Source organism: Schistocerca serialis, chromosome 6 (assembly GCF_023864345.2).
Source record: "Schistocerca serialis cubense isolate TAMUIC-IGC-003099 chromosome 6, iqSchSeri2.2, whole genome shotgun sequence".
Lineage (NCBI taxonomy): Eukaryota > Metazoa > Arthropoda > Insecta > Orthoptera > Acrididae > Schistocerca > Schistocerca serialis.
The window spans coordinates 255,397,254-255,419,954 of record NC_064643.1 but is presented as its reverse complement, the minus strand read 5'-3'; the positions used below and the strand labels follow the sequence as shown (position 1 = coordinate 255,419,954).

Sequence of the window (22,701 nt, the reverse complement as noted above, 5' to 3'; positions counted from 1 at the left end):
GTTGAAAATGTGAACTTAGACTAGATTTAGTTTTAATGTAATCAATGAATGATTAGAGGTGTGCGATATTAACTTGAAAAATATTCCCTGGATATGGAGACTAAATAATTTAACTATTTTTGGGCACATGACTAACAAGCGTTAAATGCTTCCTTGAGCAACCCTGTAGCGGCAGCTATATGAAGAACATAATAGCAATAATTCATAAACCCTTGAGTAAATCAGAGATACAATACGAATATTAAATAAAAAAGTATTCTGCTGTTCATGACGACTGATTTTAGATGTGAAAGTAAGGTATCACTGCAGTTATGTATAACATAACTAGCCGATAAATGTGAGACAATTAACTTCCCTTATAAGTAGTCATAATACCTGCTCTCTGAAATAGTGTCCAATGGTTATAAACCACCGACGCTCTTGCTCATACATTGATGACACGTTGTTATAAAGATGAAAATTAAAAAAAAATGAATGGTATGTTTTATATGTAATTTTATACTGGCACATATTTTATTAAAGCGCCTTGTGCATGAACTGTATCTTATATTGCTAACCTGCATCGTCTTATTTCACAGTCTCCTATTACGTAATCGTTGTCATCCTTCGCTTTCAGAAAACCTACCAATAATGTCAAATCATACTGCATAATTCTGTAAATGACGACTGTGTAGGCTTTCAAAGCTAATTCTATTACCGATATCGTATGGCTAAGATATTATGTCATCGTGACGTTACAAAATGTTTCGAATTTTTATCTGATGATATAGGCAGCATTCCGTGACACTTAACAGCATACTGTGGCTCCTTTACATGCAATTTGTGTAAACTTTGTCTTTATGATTACTTGGTGAATACTACACTGATGTTATGTTAATTCTGTTAATTCCGATGTTAAACAAAAGTATGACCCTGTTACATTGTCCCGTTATACTCTAAATCCAGTCGTCAATTACTCTGTCCTATACCACGAAGAGGCAAGATGTGACATGTATCTACCTTGTTCGTGTTGTTTGTACCTCAACTTGCACGTAACTTATGATAGCACGCCTGGCTTGTCATTGTAATGGTACGTTTTTATTTTTATTTAAATTTTACTTATTAGAGGTATTCATTATTATATTTTGACTTCGGATTTTATCCGTTCATATAAGCAGAGTTTTATGAGAGTTATTATTTTACAGCAAATTGTATAGTCCTAATGTGACACAGTGTTTAAGCGCTTTGTGATATAACTACCACCTCTCGGTTTTAGGGGTCTGTAATTTTTGCCCTTGAGCTGTGTGTATGCCCTCCTGCATTTTTTTGCATGACTGTAAGCCTGTAAAAAATGGTTCAAATGGATCTGAGCACTATGGGACTTAACTTCTGAGGTCATCAGTCCCCTAGAACTTAGAACTACTTAAACCTAACTTACCTAAGGACATCACACACATCCATGCCCGAGGCAGGATTCGAACCTGCGACTGTAGCGGTCGCGTGGTGCCAGACTGAAGCGCCTAGAACCGCTCGGCCACATCGGTCGGCTGTAAGCCTGTAACCCCGATATATTTTCTTTTTACAGACATGAAGATGGTAATACATACTGCCGAAACTAGTGATCCAGTAATTGTGTTAACATAGCGGTCTTGGAAAATAAATCGGTTTTCACAAGAAGATTACAGTACAAAGTCAATTTAAGTGTCATGATGGCCATTCGGAAGGTATTTGTCTGGAGTGTTGCATTGTACGGAAATAAAACGTGGACGATGAGCAGTTCGGACAGTAAGAGAACAGAAGTTTTTGCAATGTGGTGCTGTAGAAGAATGTTGAAGATTAGATACATATATCTGAGGAGGTACTGAAACGAATTAACGGAAAAAAGAAATCTGTGGCACAAGTCGACTATGAGGGGGTTGAATAAGCAATACAACAATTTTTTTTTGAAAGCAGGGGTTTTATTCAGGAATCCATTACGTAATATTATTGCTCCTCTTCTGGCTACAAAATCCTATTTTTCAATGTAACCTCGCTTCAGTGCGACGGCCTGACCCCATCTTACTGGGAGGGCCTGTATACACCCATGGTATCACTGTGCTGGTCGTCGTCGGTGCCAAAGCCTTGCTGCACCAGTACTGTTTCCCGCGGAGTGCACCCTTCATTGGGCCAAATAGATGAAAGCTGTGAGATCCGGGCTGTAGGGTGGACGAGGAAGAACAGTCCAATGAAGTTTTGTGAGCTCCTCTTTGGTGCGCAGACTTTTGCGCTTTTGTAGCGATGAACACGCTGAAGTCGTTTCTTCAATTTTCTGAGGGTAGCACAATACACTTCAGAGTTGATCGTTGCACCATGAGGGAGCACATCAAACAGGATAACCCCTTCAGAATCCCAGAAGACAGTCGCCATGACTCTGTGGTTCTGTACTTTTTGCTCGGGGGAGAGATGGTGTTGCGCCACTTCATGGATTGCCATTTTGTTTCCAGTTCGACGTGATACGCCTATATTTCATCGCCTGTGACGACGTTCGACAACTGCCACGATCAGCTTTGCAACGCGCAAGCAATTGCGGCACAGATGGTCCTTCGTTGCTCTTTGTGGTTTTCTGGTAGGCGGAAACGAACCCAGCGGGCAAACACCTTTGAGTACCTCAACTGGTGGACGAGCGGGTCATCACTACCAACAGAGACATCCAGTTCAGCAGTGAGGTATTTGAATGTGATCTGTCGATCACATCGAATGAGAGTCTCCGTCAGTTCCAACACTGCAGGGATCATAGATATGCACGGCCAGGCGGCACATCGTTGCGATGATGTCAGACGCCTCGCCCAACGACTCACCATGATTTTGTTCACTCCATAGACATTCTGAGAGCTTCTACGAATATCTACGATGCTCTGGTTTTCTGCCAAAAGAAACTCCGTGACAGCTCTTTGCTTGGAATGCACCCCCGCTACAGACGACATTGTGAAGGCTACGTATAGCGCCGCCACGTACTGGAATTTCATGAAACTACAGGAGTTGGATCGGGAATATTTCACGACGTCTCCCAACAAATTACGCATTTATTCTGCCGAAACTGACCGGGAAAAAAAGTGCTGCACTACTCATTGAAAGCCACTTGTAAAAGAAGGGATCGAGTGATGGGAAACATCCTGAGGCGTCAATGAATAGTCAGTTTGTTAACGGAAAGTTTTGGAGGGGGGAGGACAAAAATTGTAGCGGGAGACCAACGCTTGAATGCAATCAGCAGGTTCAAATGGCTGTTGATTTTTGTACTTACACAGAGATGAAAAGTCTTGCACAGCATAGAGAGCTCCATCAGACCAGTTTTCGACTAAAGACTACCACCACCACCACCACAACAACAACAACACATAATGTTCGCTTTATTACGCTGTGTTGTTTAATATGACAACTAGTTTACAAGAAGGACACAGCTCTTCAGTGTAAATGTGGGCCGGCCACGGTGGCCGAGCGATTCTAGGAACCACGCGGGTCGCAGGTTCAAATCCTGCCTTGGACATGGATGTGTGTGGTGTCCTTAGGTTAGTTAGGTTTATGTAGTTCTAAGTTTAGGGGACTGATTACCTCAGCTGTTAAATCCCATAGTGCTTAGAACCATTTGAACCATTTTTTTTTGTAACGCTAACGGTATACATAAATAGCTTTAAATCGTACGTACATAATAATGAAGCCTTGGTGAAACTAATTAACTGAAGCACTCAGAGGATTTTGCTCTCTCTTTCTCCATTTCTCTGTCCGTCTGTCTATCTGTCTCTCTCCCTCTCTCTCTGTATTGTTCTTTCTTCTCCTGCTTCAGGGTACCTGTATCTGTATGTAGGCATACTATCTACAATAAGTTGTTATCAAGAAAGACTAAGTGTAGTTTGTTTTCAAACTTGTGCTTATTGCTTATCAGTCCAGCACTATACCACAAATTGTAATTAGGACTAAATACATTCGATTTGATGTCTACTGACCACGTAATTGTGTGATGCGAATGCTTGTTTCTTGTAAAATAAAATAAGGAGCACTTCGTTGATACGTACGTAAGTTTTAAGAACTGATTTGTGCAAGAAGCTGGTAGTAGCTTCTTCAGGTAATAAAAGAGACACTCTAAGTAGGGACTCTGTGAAAACGAGTAATAGTTGTTTATTTATCTACCTGTTCCATTTGTTTTATTTTCACAGGGCTCTTTAATTAACAAAATGTTTTCTATTACTAATTAAAAGTTTGCTTTTGGAATGGATAATCAAATGTGAAAATATTATCTGTGACACCGATAGGGAAGTATGAATCATTTATTTCTTTTCCAGTTTGATTTGTTCCTGACACAATGTGAGAGCAGAGATCAGCAACATACGTGCACACAGGACCTAAAGATGAGCATAGTAGACATCTGTGATCATCTGGCAGACAAGAATCAGATGTGGACAGAGGGAGTGGAACACATATTGGAATTTGATCCCCACTGCCCCATAAAGCCAGTAAGTAGAAGCGACTTTACACTGAAGGAATCATCTCATGTTTAATATCGTTTGGTTTAAATGCATAGACAAGGATGTGTACGTCAGTAAGTCTACTCTAAGGGTCAGTGTCTACTGCTTAGTATAGGGAACATACAGGGGTTGGACTAAAAATGGAAATAGAGCGAGGACTCCATGACTGAACATAGATGCAGATGATAGCGAAGCCGGCAGGTTGCGCTGTTGTTTACGAGCACGAACGGCACGGCTTAATGTCCTCAGCTCGCTGCTAATGCCAGTCGTGGTCACAACGGTGTTCTGTGTATTTTGTCAAGTGAATTCAAACGTGGGCAAATTGTTAGTGCTTGTATTGTGGTTGCTTCCGTAACCAAGGTAGTCGAAATGTTTGGTGTGTCGAGAGCCACCACACCAAAGATTTATACTACACACAAAGAATGCGGTAATCCGTCACCGGCTATGTCACAACGTGGACGAAAGTGTTTCTTGACTGATAGTGATGGACGTTCATTGAAGAGGATTGTGACGAAAAATAAGAGGACTATAGCTGCAAATGTCGCTGCAGAACTGAATGTCGCACTTGCGAACCCAATCAGCACCAATAACGAAGGGAACTCCGCAAGTATTGCACAGCGGGCTGGAGTTCCAAAACCACTCATCAGTGATTAAAATACCCGCAACAGGAATACGTGGAGCGACGAAAGAAAGCCATTTGGTCGGATGTGTCTTATAGCATAATGTTTGCAGCTTCTGGCCGAGTTCGTGTTCCAAGAACGAAACGCGGCGGGGGTTCGGTGATGATTTGGACCCCTTGGGTACTCTGCAAGGTCACATTGCTGCAAGGGGTATACGACCATTGTGGCTAATCAGGGCCATCCCACAGTACAATGTCTGTTTCCCAATGCCAATGCTTTATTCGAAGACGACGCTGCTCCTATTCGTTCAGCTCGCATCATCCAGGACTTGTTATGGGAGCACGAGGATGAATTGTCGCGTATCTCCTAGCTACCACAGTCACCAGATCCCAATATTACGGACTCCTTGTGATACACTTTGGAGAGAAGCACACGTGATCGCTATCTGCCTTCATCACTGTTACCTGAACTTATCACATTTTGCTTAAAGAACGTTATTAAATTCCCTCAAAGACCATAAACGGCTAATCCATTCCGGATGACCAGAAGCTGTTTTGAATGCCAACGGTTTTCCTACACCATGTAAGTAAAGGTACTGTGTTGTTTTTGTGGTGTTTCCATATTTTTGTCCACCCCCTTAGCTCAATGGACAGGATGTTAGTCACCCACTTAAGAGAACATGGTGATCGCTTTGGAGCGCTGTAGGTGGCACTCGGCTGTCATGCGATCCTCCACTGCTGATGTGTCACGCCAGTGCAGTCCTGGGTACGTCTCAGTCGGTTGCATGGAATCAGCATAGTCAGGTGGAGATGAGACGGGATGGCACAAAGGAGCATATGATGTATTTGATGTGTTCGGAGGGACCAATGACCACTCCGTAAATTAAGCTGCCAGATTTATTATTTTGTCAACACTGACGGTCTAAAGCGGTGGTTGTCAAACTGCTGCCGGGGGGCACATGCGGTTCGATGTGTGTGAAATCTTATGGGACTTAACTGCTAAGGTCATAAGTCTCTAAGCTTACACACTACTTTTATCCTAAGGACAAACACACACACCCATGCCCGAGGGGGGACTCGAACCTCCGCCGGGACCAGCCGCACAGTCCATGATTGCAGCGCCTTGGCCGGCCGGGGTGGCCGAGCGGTTCTAGGCACTACAGTCTGGAGCCGCGTGACGGCTACGGTCGCAGGTTCGAATCCTGCCTCGGGCATGGATGTGTGTGATGTCCTTAGGTTAGTTACGTTTAAGTAGTTCTAAGTTCTAGGGAACTGATGACCTGAGAAGTTGAGTCCCATAGTGCTCAGAGCCATTTGAACCATTTTGCAGCGCCTTAGACCGCTCGGCTAATCCCGCGCATATGCGGTTCGAACCGAGTATTCATGCGGCCCGCGATTCTTAGCCGTATTATAAAATAATATGCATAAAGCAACTAACAGCTGAATCCAGAAACATAAACTGACTTTGAGAGCTTCGTACTAGTGTGTACTGAGGTGCCAAAAGTAATGGGATACCTCGTCATATTGTGTCGGATCCCCTATTCCAGGTGTAGTGCAGTAACTCGAAGTGGCATGTACTCAACAAGTCACTGGATGTCCCCTGCAGAAATATTGAGCATGCGGCCTCTATAACCGTCCATAGGTCCGAAAGTGTGGCCAATATAGAATTTTGAGCTCGAACTGATCTCTCTGTTTTGTCCTATGAATGTTCGATGGTATTCACGTCGGGCGATCTGGGTGGGCAAATCATTCGCGCGAATGTAGTTCAAACAAGTTGGGAACAATTGTGGTCCGGTAACGTACCGCACTATCTATCGCTTCTATCGCTTGCGCCTTGGTCCCGCATTGTGCGCGGGGTTGACGTTGTTAAATCGGATTTGGTATGTTAATGTAAAGGGGTAGCCGGATGCCCTTCCTGCCACCACCCTGTAACCCCCTGGGACGGAATCAGAGTACTCCATCTGTCTGCGTCTAGTGTAAATCATGGAAAAGTGCGGACGTGTGTCAAATGTCTGTGAGTCGTGTAACTGAGGCGGGACGTGCGGACCAGCCCAGTATTCACCTAGAGGGATGTGGAAAACCGCCTAAACACCACACCCAGGCTGCCCAGCACACCGGCCCTCGTCGTTAATCCGGTGGGCGGATTCGATCTGGGGCGGTGACGTGCAGCACTGTCAGCCTTAAAAACTCCATCGTGTTTTGGGAACATGAAGTCCATGAATGGCTGCAAATGGTCTCAGTTGGTTCAGTTGGACCAGAGGACCCAGTCCATTCTATGTAAACACAATCCACACGATTATGGAGCCGCCACCAGCTAGCACAGTGCCTTGTTAACAATTAGAGGACATCGATTCATGGGATCAGCGCCAAACTCGAGCCCTGTCATCAGCTCTTAGCAATTGAAATGGGGTCTCATTTCACCGGGCCACGGTTTTACTGTTGTCTTTGGTCCAAATGATATGGTCACGAACCCAGGAGAGGCGCTCGAGACGATGTCGTGCTGTTACCAAAGACAGTCACGTCGGCCGTCTGTTGCTGTAGCCCATTAACGCCAAATGTCGCCGCACCGTCCTAACGGATGCGATCGTCGTACGTTCCACATGGAGTTTTCCGATTGTTTCATGCAATGTTATTTGTCTGTTAGCACTGACAGCTCTACACAAACGCCACTACTCTCGGTCGTTAAGTGAATGCCGTCGGCCAGTGCGTTGTCCGTGGTGAGAGGTAATGCTTGAAATTTGGTATTCTCAGCAAACTCTGGACATTATGGATCTCGGAATACTGAATTCCCTAACTATTTCCGAAACTGAATGTCCTATGCATCTAGCTCTAACTACCATTCCGTATTCAAAAGTCTTTTAATTTAAATCGTGCAGCGTTAATTGCGCCGGAAACCTATTCACTTGATTCGCCTGAGTACAAATGACAGCTTCGCCATGCAGTGGCCTTTTATACCTTGTGTACGTTATACTACCGCCATATGTATACGTGCAAATCGCTACCCCAGTGTATGTTTCTTGCATAGTAAGAAACAAAAATACTTAGTGAGACAATAATATTTTAAGATGTGTTTAATTTTAATTGATGATGGTGAATTCGGCCGGGAGCTAAGTACAATTAGCCGCTTACGTGATGGGGTGGGTGGGTTGTAGCGCAGCCACTTCAGAATTAATAGAAGTGTAAGGTGAACGTTTTATCGTTTCTCTTCCAGTGCTACCAACTCACGAGCGTGCACATCTAGCACAGATCAGTTGCTACGGTATCTATGTCAAACGGAAGTAATATAAATTTCTGCCGGCGGAGGTTCGAGTACTCCCTCGGGCATGGGTGTGTGTTTGTCCTTAGGATAATTTAGGTTAAGTAGTGTGTAAGCTTAGGGACTGATGACCTTAACAGTTAAGTCCCATAAGATTTCACACACATTTGAACACATAAATTTGTGAATACGAGTTATACAGTTTCTCCGGAAATTCTCGTTACAAATTTCTAAGACTTGTAGAGTGGAGTGAGTACATAATATTTTGAATAGGAACTCAAGTTGGGACACAACAGTTTCAGTACTAAGACGGTTTCAGTTCAGATAGGTAACACATCGAAGTCTGCTAAGGGAAAGAGAAAAGTTTCAGAGTTGCTCGTCCTGGTAAGCAATAGGGTACAGAGAAAGATGTGTATTATGTTAGACGGCTACATGATGTCACTTAGCGTTTACCTTTTGGGGTCGTAAGCAAAGTTTAATTTGCGAGGCTCCTGTTTAGACAGAGGAAAATGTACCGGCACGAGTTCTGGTTGCTACAACAGAAATTGAAGAGACGCCATTATAAGACGGAGAGTGCGTTCCAGAACACGCTTTGTAGGTACAGTCTCTGTAACAGTGGTGGTGGTTGCCATATCGAGCCACTGTTGTAATGCACCAATACTGTTTTGTACATACAGAGTGCTGGTTTTGCTTTTTTGGTATAGTGTAAACACTTAATGTTTCAGTTTTAATACAAAAAACTGTGCTTAAGTGGTAAATGAATGTTTCGTTACATAATAATTGTACTACGTCACCCGTAATTCAGTTCCTCAAGCAGAAGAGGATGAGTCAAACAACTGAACTGAAACCGTCGTAGAACGGAAACGGTACGTTTCCGAACATGGATTCCTATTCAAAATATTATGTACTCACTGTCCTTTACAAAACCCAGAAATTAATAACGGGGAATTTCCGAACACCTTGTAGAGACGCTCATCTTCAGATGTGGTACATGTTTGTACTAATTAATATGCAGTCAAATTAAGACTGTTGCAGTGCAATGCAATGAGTAAAAGGAAAATGCCATTCAAAACAATTTGTGTCTCATTTTTCAATCACTTTTATAAATTAATACAACATACAAATTTATGGACGTTACCAATTAATAGAAAGCTCTGTTGGGGAATGTGTGGTAAGGTGGTCAGAACGGGAAAAGCGGCCATTGCATATTTTTTACCTTGAACAACGCTGCTGCCTGTCGAAAAGAGTTCAAACTATTTCTAATATACATAACCGTTCCGTTGTTTGAAATATAGCAGGGTGTAACAGTTAACAACAACCCCCTACTCATCTTCGTTCCTGGGTGATCTCCGATGCTGCAGTGGCTGCAAAAGAATTAATGAGTATCTGCTTGACTATAATTTGCTCCAACTTGCTCAGTTCTTGGCAGTGTAGTGCCAAGACAAATTTCAAGAAATTCAGGTTGATACATGTTTCTCTTTTAGAATTACATGTTTCTTGCACGATACGATTAAAAAATTGTGACAAAAGTGGCTGACATAACCTGCCGAGAAACTGAGACCCTGATATCTGATTCGTCACTCATGTTGTTGTTGTTGTGGTCTTCAGTCCTGAGACTGGTTTGCTGCAGCTCTCCATACTACTCTATCCTGTGCAAGCTTCTTCATCTCCCAGTACCTACTGCAGCCTACATCCTTCTGAATCTGCTTAGTGTACTCATCTCTTGGTCTCCCTCTACGATTTTTACCCTCCACGCTGCCCTCCAACACTAAATTGGTGATCCCTCGATGTCTCAGAACATATCCTACCAACCGATCCCTTCTTCTAGTCAAGTTGTGCCAGAAGCTCCGCTTCTCCCCAATTCTATTCAATACCTCCTCATTAGTTATGTGATCTACCCATCTAATCTTCAGCATTCTTCTGTAGCACCACATTTCGAAAGCTTCTATTCTCTTCTTATCTAAACTATTTATCGTCCACGTTTCACTACCATACATGGCTACACTCCATACAAATACTTTCAGAAACGACTTCCTGACATTTAAATCTATACTCGATGTTAACAAATTTCTCTTCTTCAGAAACGCTTTCCTTGCCATTGCCAGTCTACATTTTATATCCCCTCTACTTCGACCATCATCAGTTATTTTGCTCCCCAAATAGCAAAACTCCTTTACTACTTTAAGTGTCTCATTTCCTAATCTAATTCCCTCAGCATCACCCGACTTAATTCGACTACATTCCATTATCCTCGTTTTGCTTTTGTTGATGTTCATCTTATACCCTCCTTTCAAGACACTGTCCATTCCGTTCAACTGCTCTTGCAAGTCCTTTGCTGTCTCTTACAAAATTACAATGTTATCGGCGAACCTCAACGTTTTTATTTCTTCTCCATGGATTTTAATACCTACTCCGAACTTTTCTTCGGTTTCCTTTATTGCTTGCTCAATACACAGATTGAATAGCATTGGGGAGGGGCTACAACCCTGTCTCACTCCTTTCCTAACCACTGCTTCCCTTTCATACCCCTCGACTCTTATAACTACCATCTGGTTTCCGTACAAATTGTAAATAGCCTTTCGCTCCCTGTATTTTACCCCTAAGTCTACAAATGCTAGAAACGTAGGTTTGCCTTTCCTTAATCTTTCTTCTAAGATAAGTCGTAGGGTCAGTATTGCCTCACGTGTTCCAACATTTCTACGGAATCCAAACCGATCTTCCCCAAGGTCGGCTTCTACTAGTTTTTCCATTCGTCTGTAAAGAATTCGCGTTAGTATTTTGCAGCTGTGACTTATTAAACTGAAAGTTCGGTAATTTTCACATCTGTCAACACCTGCTTTCTTTGGGATTGGAATTATTATATTCTTCTTGATGTCTGAGGGTATTTCGCCTGTCTCATACATCTTCAGGACTGGCTCTCCCAAGGCTGTCAGTAGTTCTAATGGAATGTTGTCTACTTGGGGGCCTTGTTTCACCTCAGGTGTTTCAGTGCTCTGTCAAACTCTTCACGCACTATCATATCTCCCATTCCATCTTCATCTACATCCTCTTCCATTTCCATAATATTGCCCTCAAGTACATCTCCCTTGTATAGACCCTCTATATACTCTTTCCACCTTTCTGTTTTCCCTTCTTTGCTTAGAACTGGGTTTCCATCGAAGCTCTTGATATTCATGCAAGAGGTTCTCCTTTCTCCAAAGGTCTCTTTAATTTTCCTGTAGGCAGTATCTATCTTGCCCCTAGTGAGATAAGCCTCTACATCCTTACATTTGTCCTCCAGCCATCCCTGCTTAGCCATTTTGCACTTCCTGTCGATCTCATTTTTGAGACGTTTGTATTCCTTTTTGCCTGCTTCATTTGCTGCATTTTTATATTTTCTCCTTTCATCAATCAAATTCAATATTTGTTACCCAAGGGTTTCTACTAGCTCTCGTCTTTTTAGCTATTTGATCCTCTGCTGCCTTCACTATTTCATCCCTCAAAGCTACCCATTCTTCTTCTACTGTATTTCTTTCCCCCATTCCTGTCAGTTGTTTCCTTATGCTCTCCCTGAAACTCTGTACAACCTCTGGTTCTTTCAGTTTATCCAGGTCCCATCTCCTTAAATTCCCACCTTTTTGCAGTTTCTTCAGTTTTAATCTACAGTTCATAACCAATAGATTGTGGTCAGAGTCCACATCTGCCCCTGGAAACGCCTTACAGTTTAAAACCTGGTTCCTAAATCTCTGTCTTACCATTATATAATCTATCTGATACCTTTTAGTATCTCACTCATATAGGATTTTAACAATTACTGGTTGCGTTATCCATTATTAGATACAGAACATTTATTGATTACAATAAAAAACACGCTGACGTCACGGAATTACATAAGCCTATTAGTTCGCTCCTCTCACACTGTAATATAATGCTTCATACGACTTTTAGCTTTTAGGATGGTGATTCATAAAATATGTTCGATAACAATGCTTTTTATAAAGTTGCTTGTATCATGAAGATTATTAGCTGGAAAATTTCGATTCCATAAACACAAACGAAAAGCTAATTTCACTTCTTATGAAAGGTATTCTGGAATTACAAAATGAGAATTGTTTATGTTTTATGTTCAACTATTGATTAGTAACAGTCGCACCAGTGCAGAGGTTTGTGTATGCTAGCTAAAGACGATACAAAATTAATGACAATATTTGAATCAGTATAAGAACTTAGTTCTAAAATGATCACATAAATGAAATAAGTTTGTTACCAAATTTATATAAGCCTGTAAATGTGACAGCCCGATACCTGATGTCAGCACTTCGTGTCATACTTAATGTTGTCAGTGAGATTCACAGAGGAAGCTCGTTCCGTTATTTGTTTTAGTAAAAATGGTTTCGCTTTTGAGTCGTCTGATGTGAGATAAGTAATTTATTTCATTCTTGTTTCCTCACTTGTATGGCGAGTAATAAGAATTATAATTCGGTATCACATCAGTGTTTAAACAACGTCCTTTGGTCTACAAATGTAGTTCCTTGTTATACGCTTTAGTATGATAGTCTCTTCTGTGGACCACTGACGCCGACATGGAGTCCGATCGGGAAAACTGGGCAAAATTCTCAACCCAATAAAAAAAAAAAGAAACCCAAATTCAGAATGTGTAAGTGGTAACCTTCTATCAGTAGCCTTGGGTTCGTGAAAATTGAATTTCTCTTTGAGCGGCCACTAGCCACCTGACCCCGTCCCCAATCCTATGCGGCTGGCCTTGCCGCACTGCAGTGTCCGTATTGGCTGTTAAGCAAAAGGTTTGACGACCAGTGATCTAAAGGGTCTAGAAACAATGATGTACCATTCGCAACCACGTAACATGTCGTAAGAACAGCGGACGTAAAAAAGATATTAACCGACAGGCGCTGGACACGAGTGTCAGGCCTTGTCAAAGACCGAGGTGAATCGGAGGTCCATCTCATGTCTATGGGGTGAGTATAGTCCATTGTGCACATTCTAAACATCAAACCGTGCTAGCTCACGTGATTTTGGAACAGCGCTGCTTGTCTACAATTTGCGATAACAGCGAAACTCGAATATTACCCGTACTGGCCTTGTTTTATACACGTTTCTGCACATTTGAGTTTTAGTGACAGCCATGGTGCAGTACAGTCGTTGCTAGGAATGTAAACACAAGTATGTGGAAGGATGCCAGTACCTTTTCATACGTGTGCACAACAAATGGGTGATTGTAAATGATATCTCTCGTACCGTAGAGATAATTTCTGCGACTTTATGGCCATGTGCCTACGAAACAAGTGATAGATAAATTCGCAAGTGTGTCTGAGAAAACAGCCAGTCAGGTATAGATATTGGTGCTATGTTCATATACAGATAAAATTTATACTGTGAGTATGATTAATTTTCTCCAATTTATGCAGGTTGTCAAACCCTTGAGTTTATCTGTTTCTACATGAGACAGTTTTCTATACACCTACCATTGTAACGCAGTTAATTAGAACAGATTCCACTATATGAATCAGAGCAATAGAAAACCTGAAACAAATAATTATTGACTGTCAGTTCTTTTATTACTCCAAAATTTGAGCAGTGAACCTGTATTTTTTTTTTAACGTAATGTATGGTTTTAATTTTCTGATGAGACGGCGAAAAGTAGTATAGATATTTTACTTCTCTGTAAAAGGTAGGAGGGAAAATTAGGAAAAACTGAAAACAATAATTGACAAGCAGATGGTGCAAATCATTTACCGTTTTACTGTAACAGTTTCATATTTCCAAATATGTTGTTCCTCGTGAAACTTTGGGGCCGGCTACAGTGTCATTGTAACATAATTAATTAGAACAGAGATTAGACAATATGAACAAGTGAAACAGAAAATGCAAAAAAAATATTGTTGGCTGTCACTTCGTATCCTGTTATCGAAAAAAAGCTTAAATAAAGTGAAATATGAGCTAAGATGCTGTGACGAAAAAGCACAATATCATTGCTCTTCCCATCTTTAAGCCAACTTCACTTCCTGGTATTAGATTGTTAAGATGTCCGTAAAACACGTATGCGAGATTTCACGGTATTTCTGAAGATGATCTGTCTGTACAAGTGAAGTAATAACACTCAGAATAAACTAAGCGTTACACGGGCTAAAATGCGCCGTCCCAAATCACGTGACTTGAGCTGTAGGAGATACTGCAGGCGGAATCCTCGTTACGCGCATCCGAATGCTCACTCCTTATATATTTATATCTAGTGTCCATCTCATCCAGTTTTTGGGAGATCATTTCGACGAGATGCGCATGCAATGGACGAATGAAGTTCCATACCTCGCGAAAGGTCGTTGCTCGCAGCAGCACATCAGACAGCTCGTCCTCAAAACGCCAATCATACAGAAATGGGACAGTAGTACAGTGTTGGCCGAAGAATCGCGGTTTTGCCTCTTTTCAAATGATGCAACGCGACGAGTGTACTGACGGCCCGATGCGGCTGTGTCTGTGGAGGGGGTCGCTCACATCGGAGGTGATGCTGTGATGTTTTGGGGCTGTTTTTCGTACCATGACTTGGGTCTGCTCATTCAAGCTCCTTGTGGCCAAGTGTCCCCCTTATATTATACATGTTCACGATGCTGAGTATGCAGTGGATACTACCAAAATTACAACAGCTATTTTCACAGCACCACAGACATACATTCCTACTTTGACAGTCACACAGGCACCTTGTCGCATCTCGAATCGTCCGCTAAATCAGTCGATCTTAAGTCCATTCAAAATGTCTGGGACTATTTGGAATAGTAGGCGGGATGTTGCAATCTATTACTTCACTGTCTGTTATCTCCACGCGATATAATCATTGATAACTGGCTTGACATGATACACCTGACGAAACCTGGACTCTCTTCCTCGCCCAGTTGAGGCCATTATAAAGTCTAGAAGGGGTATTACACGGCATTAGAATGATGTCTTCCAGGGACGAGGGGGGCAGGGGGCAGAGGGTGGGGTATGGGAGGGCGTCTTATACCCTCCAAGACAAAAGAACGACTCCGAATAGGACAGAACTCGGTAGATGTGATGTACATGTACATATAAACAGTTTCAGAGAAAATGGGATGGTTTATTCAAGACAAAGAGTTTCCCAAACTGAGAAAGTCAATAACACGTTGATCCACTAGCAACTGTTCGGCTTGACAATGACAGAGTTGCTGGATGTCTTCTTGAGGGATATCATGCCAGATTCTGTACAATTGGCGCATTAGGTTGTCAGAATCTCGAGATCGTTGGAGGGTACTGCCCGTAATGCCCCAAAGTTTCTCATCTGGGGAGAGATCCAGCAGCATTTCTGACCAAAGTGGGGTTTGGCAAGCACAAAGACGTGTAGTAGGAAGCTCCCATGTTGTGGGCGGGCATTATTATGCTGAAAACTAAGTCCAGGACGGCTTGTCAAATGATGATTGAGATGCTAAAATCAGTAGAGCCTGAAGGCGTACTATAATGCACTTTAGATCTTGACATATGATTTTAATGAAAAAGCTGTAAACCGTGATCATGTATTGAAATGCGAGGGGTGTGGAGTTATCCCGTTTCATTATTAACCACTAATCTGAGTCCTTTTTCATTGTGTAGTGTGCTTTACTTATGAAGAAAGTTTTAGCTGCGTTTTTGAGCACACATAATTTAGTAATCTCTTACATTTCTTTGGGCAGTATATTACGAAATTTTATTCTTTTGTATTAAATGATGTTTTGAGTTTTTTGTTTTTCCTTCATTGTTTATGAAATATTTAGTAACGTTTTCCTTGATGTGCACCACAGATTGGGAGATGTACTCAACTGGTGCAGTAAGGATGTCCAGTTTTTTAAATAACTGTTTACAACGAGCCCAGCTACTACTTCTCGTTTTCTACAGTTTAAAAATTGTGTCTATGTTTTGAGCCTTAAAGCTCCAAAAAAGAATCCTATAGCTAAGAACTGAGTGTAGGTATGAATAGTATGGAACCACAAGACATCGGCTGTTATTAACTGATTATAAAACCCTAAGAGCATAAAATGTTGATGATTTTCTTTTTACTAGTATCTACGCGAGCTGATTTCATATGAATTGACACTCAATATCATCCTTAAAAATTTTGTTTTTGTTACACAATCTGTAGATTTATCATCTGTGTTTAACCTGACAGCATTTTTTTCCCTGTTTATGCTAAACTGCATGTTGTTCGCTTTCTTTGAGTTCAGTGTTAATGTACTGCGTACAGCTCAATCCTAAATATCCTTAAGGGTTTCATCTGATTTCTGTGTTAGGAGCTCCGGTTTTTATCAGTGACTATGATGTTGCTGCCACAGCAAAGAGAACTTTTTATCCAAGAACTTTTCCTCCCTGCCTAATACTATCTGGAAAGTCATTAATGTCTATTAAGGATAGAACAGGACCCAGCACACTACCCTGAATATCAACTAATCTTATATGCTTCTTGTCTGACAACTGCGTTATCAAAAATATATGATCAGCAGTCGTGAGAGCTCTCTCTTCCTTTTGTATTATGTTTTCGAGGTAAGACTGGAATCACTCATTCGTGTGTTCCTCCTACACATAGAGCTGTTATCTTGTTTATCTGTATTGTGATCTTTTGTTTTTCCTGGTGATCTTAAAAAATGGTCTATATGAGTCTTCGCACCTGACTGGCGAGCCCAGGTTTATAGTTTCATTAATCGATTTACTTAACAACAACTCGAGTTCTGCATATACATCTACATAGATGCTCCGCAAGCCAGCGTATGGCGCTTGGCAGAGGGTACCCTGTACCACTACATGTCATTTCCTTTGCGCTTTGCGCTTGAGTAACACACTATTTTCCCATTCTAAGATACATAGCTGCAAAATATTTTCGCTGAAGAAGCATTCCAGAGTAATGCTTAATTTGGTAATATCTTTCGCAGAAGCCTTAAAAACAGCCTTCCCAAGGGTCGTAATGGTTTAATCCTCTGGTCTTCCCTATTTAACGTAGGCAACGGGCCAGCTTCAAGTATGAGATCTGTACCACAAATACAATGCTCTAGGAGGCTCCGCTGGGGCGAGATGGATTTTTTACTGTCTTTGGGACTAAACGACGCAACACTAAACGACATACTACGCGTAAAATCCCTTGGTGTCCACACACTACAGTCAACGCATAGACAAAATAATCGTAATAAAGTTACAAATGTTTCAGTGTTGTATAAAAGTTGTCTAAAAGCCATTTTCCAACTTGCTCTCAACGAGTTGAAAAATAAACGCTTTTTAGAAAACTGTTATACATGAACGAAACATATCTCTTTTTATGTTGATTTTTTGCCCTTATCCTTGAAATTAATCTTCCAGCCAAAAGTAGCATAAGCTGTAATTTTTTTCTTTTATGATGGACATTCCTGGTACAGACAGCACAAGATGTAATTGTCGTCTTTTATAATCGAACTTCCCGCCGCAAACAGTATAGTGTGCATTGTGTATTACTACTATGCGTTACTGTATGTGAGCTGTTCGGATCTACGTGCTAAACATAATTAATAATGTATGAAGTGAAATGGTCACGTAGCATTATTGGACGGGAGACCCCAGCTGAGGTTTTAGGCTACCTAGAGCAAGTGTTTCTACAATTATTTGACGCCAATTCAGCGACTTGCGCGCCTTTGTGATGAATGTGAAATGAAATGATCAGGACAATACAAACGCCCAGTCCCCGACCAAAGAAAATCTACCCTTGTGACGATCGAACCGTGACTCCGCGGTCTAGAGCCTGTGACACTAAATACTAGACCAAGAGTTGCGGACTATGAGTCACTGTCATCGTCATCCAAGCTGTTGCGATATCACTTATTCATTCTTGTTATCAGGTCCTCGGCGTGTGCAAGTTGTGGAAGTGTCTGGGTTGCTATATCTACAGTACTCTTGAAAAACATACATGGATTATCCATTCCATGTGTGACTTTGACTCCTTGTGACATATCATCACTTTTGTACTTACGTCATTGATGTTAAGACCCTGTCGTATATCCTAGTTTTATATTTCGTCTCTTCTTATTGTATCTACAAACGACTAGGGAACATCATTTCTCTTGCCTGAATTCTGTTGCTGGGGACTCACTTACAGGTGTAATAGCATGGGCATGGTGTTGCAAAGATTCAGCATTGTTTCCTGTTTAGCTCCTATTAAATTTCTTGATTTCGTGATTATAAACTTTTTCGAAGGATGAACTACTTCCAGGAAAGAAAAACTATTCACCTTATCTGATGGAATTATTATTAACAAGGAACTTTTCAGGGTTATTAAACCAGAAAACTTGTAGCCCAGCATGAAAACAGATGTTGTAAAGACAACAAGGAAAGAGAGTGTACAATAAACTACAACTACCAACCCAAGAGTTGATTGAAAAGTATTTTGTACTATTTTCTTTTAGATTTCAAGGCTTTTCATAAGAGTTATCGAAACAGAAACAAGTTATTCGTAACAGAACTTTAGTACATTCATTTCATTAGCTATGTATTTTTGGTGAAAATCTATGAAAAGGATTAATAATTAGACTGATAGCTGTAAAATATCTTTCGTTTCAGGGTGTTTACAAGATGGTGGATGCAGAATTCGATGCCGAAAGCTTCTCGCGCATTCCAGCAATCGACGGTTTCTGGAAGCTGAAAAATGTCGCCATGGACAATGAAAAGATTGTTGGGTGTCAAAAGGCGGAAGTCGAAATAGACACCGGCCTTCCCTTGGTCTGATCTTTTAATAATATCATAAATGTGATAAGCCATTAGTTTTTTAAATGTTTCATCGAAGTTTAGTCCATAAACTATGGGAGTTTAAGAATTTTTTCATGCAAAAATTTAAAAAGTAATGACACGCTTGTTATTGAAAACAAAAACATTATAATGTGCAGGTTTTTGCAAAATATATGTATGTGATTTACAGCATAATGGATATATTTATTTTTGTCCAGAATACTATGTTATATTGTTTTTACAGCGTTTTTCGTCACGTGTATATCAGATAATGAGGATATGGAGTGAAACGTGTTAACTTTGTGAAAATAAGAAATAATGTTTCTGTTTACTGGCTACAAAATATCCCAGTTATTTTTCGTGTTAGTTCCACAGTAGAAGGTCTATTAAGGGAAACTTTCTTTCCTTTAGCAATAAAAAATATTTCCTTGTACGATAAACAGACAGATCTATATTGGAATTTCTAGTTCCATAAAAAAGTAGCAGAGATTAATATTCCCACACGAATGATAAGCAAAGGTTTCTATAGATAATGGATCACACTATATCACTATTTTTCAACAGAAAGTGTTTTTCAAGACAAAGGTAAGGTTAAATGGACCATTTGCTGGTGACATGGGACCATCTTTCTTCTTCACTATTTAGGAAAGATCTGTTACTTTCAGAAAGGGTGAGCTAAAATCCAATAGTGTCTGCTTACGACACTGCTGTGACTGGTAAAGTTTCGTCGTTGGAGCATTCAGGAGACAGAATTTCCATTTGGAGCAAGGTGTGTCAGCTCACATAAAGTGTGAATAAATTTAAGTTAATGTGGATGAGTAGGAGAAAATTTCCTGATATATTTCGATACACGAACATCAGACTCTTAGTTGAGTAGACACGTCAGAAGCAGGAGCAGTTTCTGTTTTATACAAAAGGTATATAAAGTATGAATAAATGTAGGGTATTGTTGATTACTAGCAGAAAAACTCCTGAAATTTTCGAGTACACTACCGGCAGGGGATGCGCGAGGAACAGTAGCAGTTTCGGTTTCATTTACAGGATATATTACGTGCAAATAAAAGTAAGTTAATGTGGATAGGTAGGAGAAAAATTGCTGCAGTGTTCGAATACACTACTGACAGTCACTGAGTCGAGTGGAGGAAAAGCAGTTTCTCTTTTATAGAAAGGATACATTAAGTGTTAAAAAGATATATGTTAATGTGGATGTGTAGCATGAAAAGTTCATGAGATGTTGGGACACACTAGCGGGAGTTGCAGGGTTGAGCAGGGGTGTAAGGAGCGGCAGCAGTTTCTGTTTTGACAAATTGCCTGTTGACTTCTGTCTCGGGTTCTTCGGACGATGTTTATTTGATACTTTTTCAAATTCAAATAGGTCAAATGGCTCTAAGCAGTATGGGACTTAATATCTGAGGTCATCAGTCCCCTAGACATAGAACTACTTAAACCTAACTAACCTAAGGACATCACACACATCCATGCCCGAGGCAGGATTCGAACTTGCGACCATAGCAGCAGCTCGGTTCCGGACAGAAGCACCTAGAACCACTCGGCCTCAGCGGCCGGCGATACTTTTTCTTCTAACGTTTCCCCAGCACGAGTTTCTGGCATTGTCACACAGACCTATACCTGCGCAAACTACCAAATCACCAGCCGAGTCAGAAAAGACGCATGATCAACACACTCGTAGCGCTAGCAAGAAGAATGTGTGAGCAGCACCACCTCGGACGCGAGATGAGACATCTGGAAAACGTTCCGAGGAGCAATCGGTACTCCACAAGTTACATGAGATATGCCACACAATCAAACACTCGGCGAAGTGACATATCGGAAAAAGAAATATCGGGCACGGGATTTCTGCCATACATTCCAAAAATAACTGACAGAATCGGCCTTATATTGCGCAAATACGGCGTAAAAACATTTTTTGCAAATTGACAAAGAAGATGGAAGAGGTCACGGATCGGAAAAAGAGAAAAGGGTACCACTTGCAAAGTCGATCATATACGTATGCCACCTACATGTGAAAAGTCTTTGTTGGAATGATTGGAGGATTAATCAACACCAGGATCACCGATTATAAGCAGAATTACAGACTGGGGCAGGTAGAGCAATCGGCCGTGGCGAACCGCTCGCTGTGTGAGACTGACCACATAGTGAAATTCGCCGACACGCGTCTTGGTGTAGATAAGAGCTATTAGACCTGCTTCTTTAGGGAATCTGTAGAAATACACAAAAATGATAGCAACTTCAACAATTTACAGGCAATTGGTATTCCAGAAAGTACACCCTGGTGTTAACAGTTATTTTGCCCTTCTTCCCAGCATATACACTCCTGGAAATTGAAATAAGAACACCGTGAATTCATTGTCCCAGGAAGGGGAAACTTTATTGACACATTCCTGGGGTCAGATACATCACATGATCACACTGACAGAACCACAGGCACATAGACACAGGCAACAGAGCATGCACAATGTCGGCACTAGTACAGTGTATATCCACATTTCGCAGCAATGCAGACTGCTATTCTCCCATGGAGACGATCGTAGAGATGCTGGATGTAGTCCTGTGGAACGGCTTGCCATGCCATTTCCACCTGGCGCCTCAGTTGGACCAGCGTTCGTGCTGGACGTGCAGACCGCGTGAGACGACGCTTCATCCAGTCCCAAACATGCTCAATGGGGGACAGATCCGGAGATCTTGCTGGCCAGGGTAGTTGACTTACACCTTCTAGAGCCCGTTGGGTGGCACGGGATACATGCGGACGTGCATTGTCCTGTTGGAACAGCAAGTTCCCTTGCCGGTCTAGGAATGGTAGAACGATGGGTTCGATGACGGTTTGGATGTACCGTGCACTATTCAGTGTCCCCTCGACGATCACCAGTGGTGTACGGCCAGTGTAGGAGATCGCTCCCCACACCATGATGCCGGGTGTTGGCCCTGTGTGCCTCGGTCGTATGCAGTCCTGATTGTGGCGCTCACCTGCACGGCGCCAAACACGCATACGACCATCATTGGCACCAAGGCAGAAGCGACTCTCATCGCTGAAGACGACACGTCTCCATTCGTCCCTCCATTCACGCCTGTCGCGACACCACTGGAGGTGGGCTGCACGATGTTGGGGCGTGAGCGGAAGACGGCCTGACGGTGTGCGGGACCGTAGCCCAGCTTCATGGAGACGGTTGCGAATGGTCCTCGCCGATACCCCAGGAGCAACAGTGTCCCTAATTTGCTGGGAAGTGGCGGTGCGGTCCCCTACGGCACTGCGTAGGATCCTACGGTCTTGGCGTGCATCCGTGCGTCGCTGCGGTCCGGTCCCAGGTCGACGGGCACGTGCACCTTCCGCCGACCACTGGCGACAACATCGATGTACTGTGGAGACCTCACGCCCCACGTGTTGAGCAATTCGGCGGTACGTCCACCCGGCCTCCCGCATGCCCACTATACGCCCTCGCTCGAAGTCCGTCAACTCACATACGGTTCACGTCCACGCTGTCGCGGCATGCTACCAGTGTTAAAGACTGCGATGGAGCTCCGTATGCCACGGCAAACTGGCTGACACTGACGGCGGCGGTGCACAAATGCTGCGCAGCTAGCGCCATTCGACGGTCAACACCGCGGTT

At 42.2% G+C, this 22,701-nt stretch overlaps 1 protein-coding gene across 1 annotated transcript in view; it reads left to right on the top strand.

Moving 5' to 3' along the window:
• LOC126484313 (uncharacterized) overlaps window positions 1-19,243 on the top strand; it is a 73,309-nt gene extending 54,066 nt beyond the window's left edge. Inside the window, exons 3-4 of the mRNA XM_050107750.1 lie at window positions 4,296-4,466; window positions 18,911-19,243. Coding sequence (XP_049963707.1) covers window positions 4,296-4,466; window positions 18,911-19,075 — 336 coding nt within the window. The 3' untranslated portion in view covers window positions 19,076-19,243. The remainder of the gene's footprint in view (window positions 1-4,295; window positions 4,467-18,910) is intronic.
• Window positions 19,244-22,701: the final 3,458 nt, after the last annotated feature.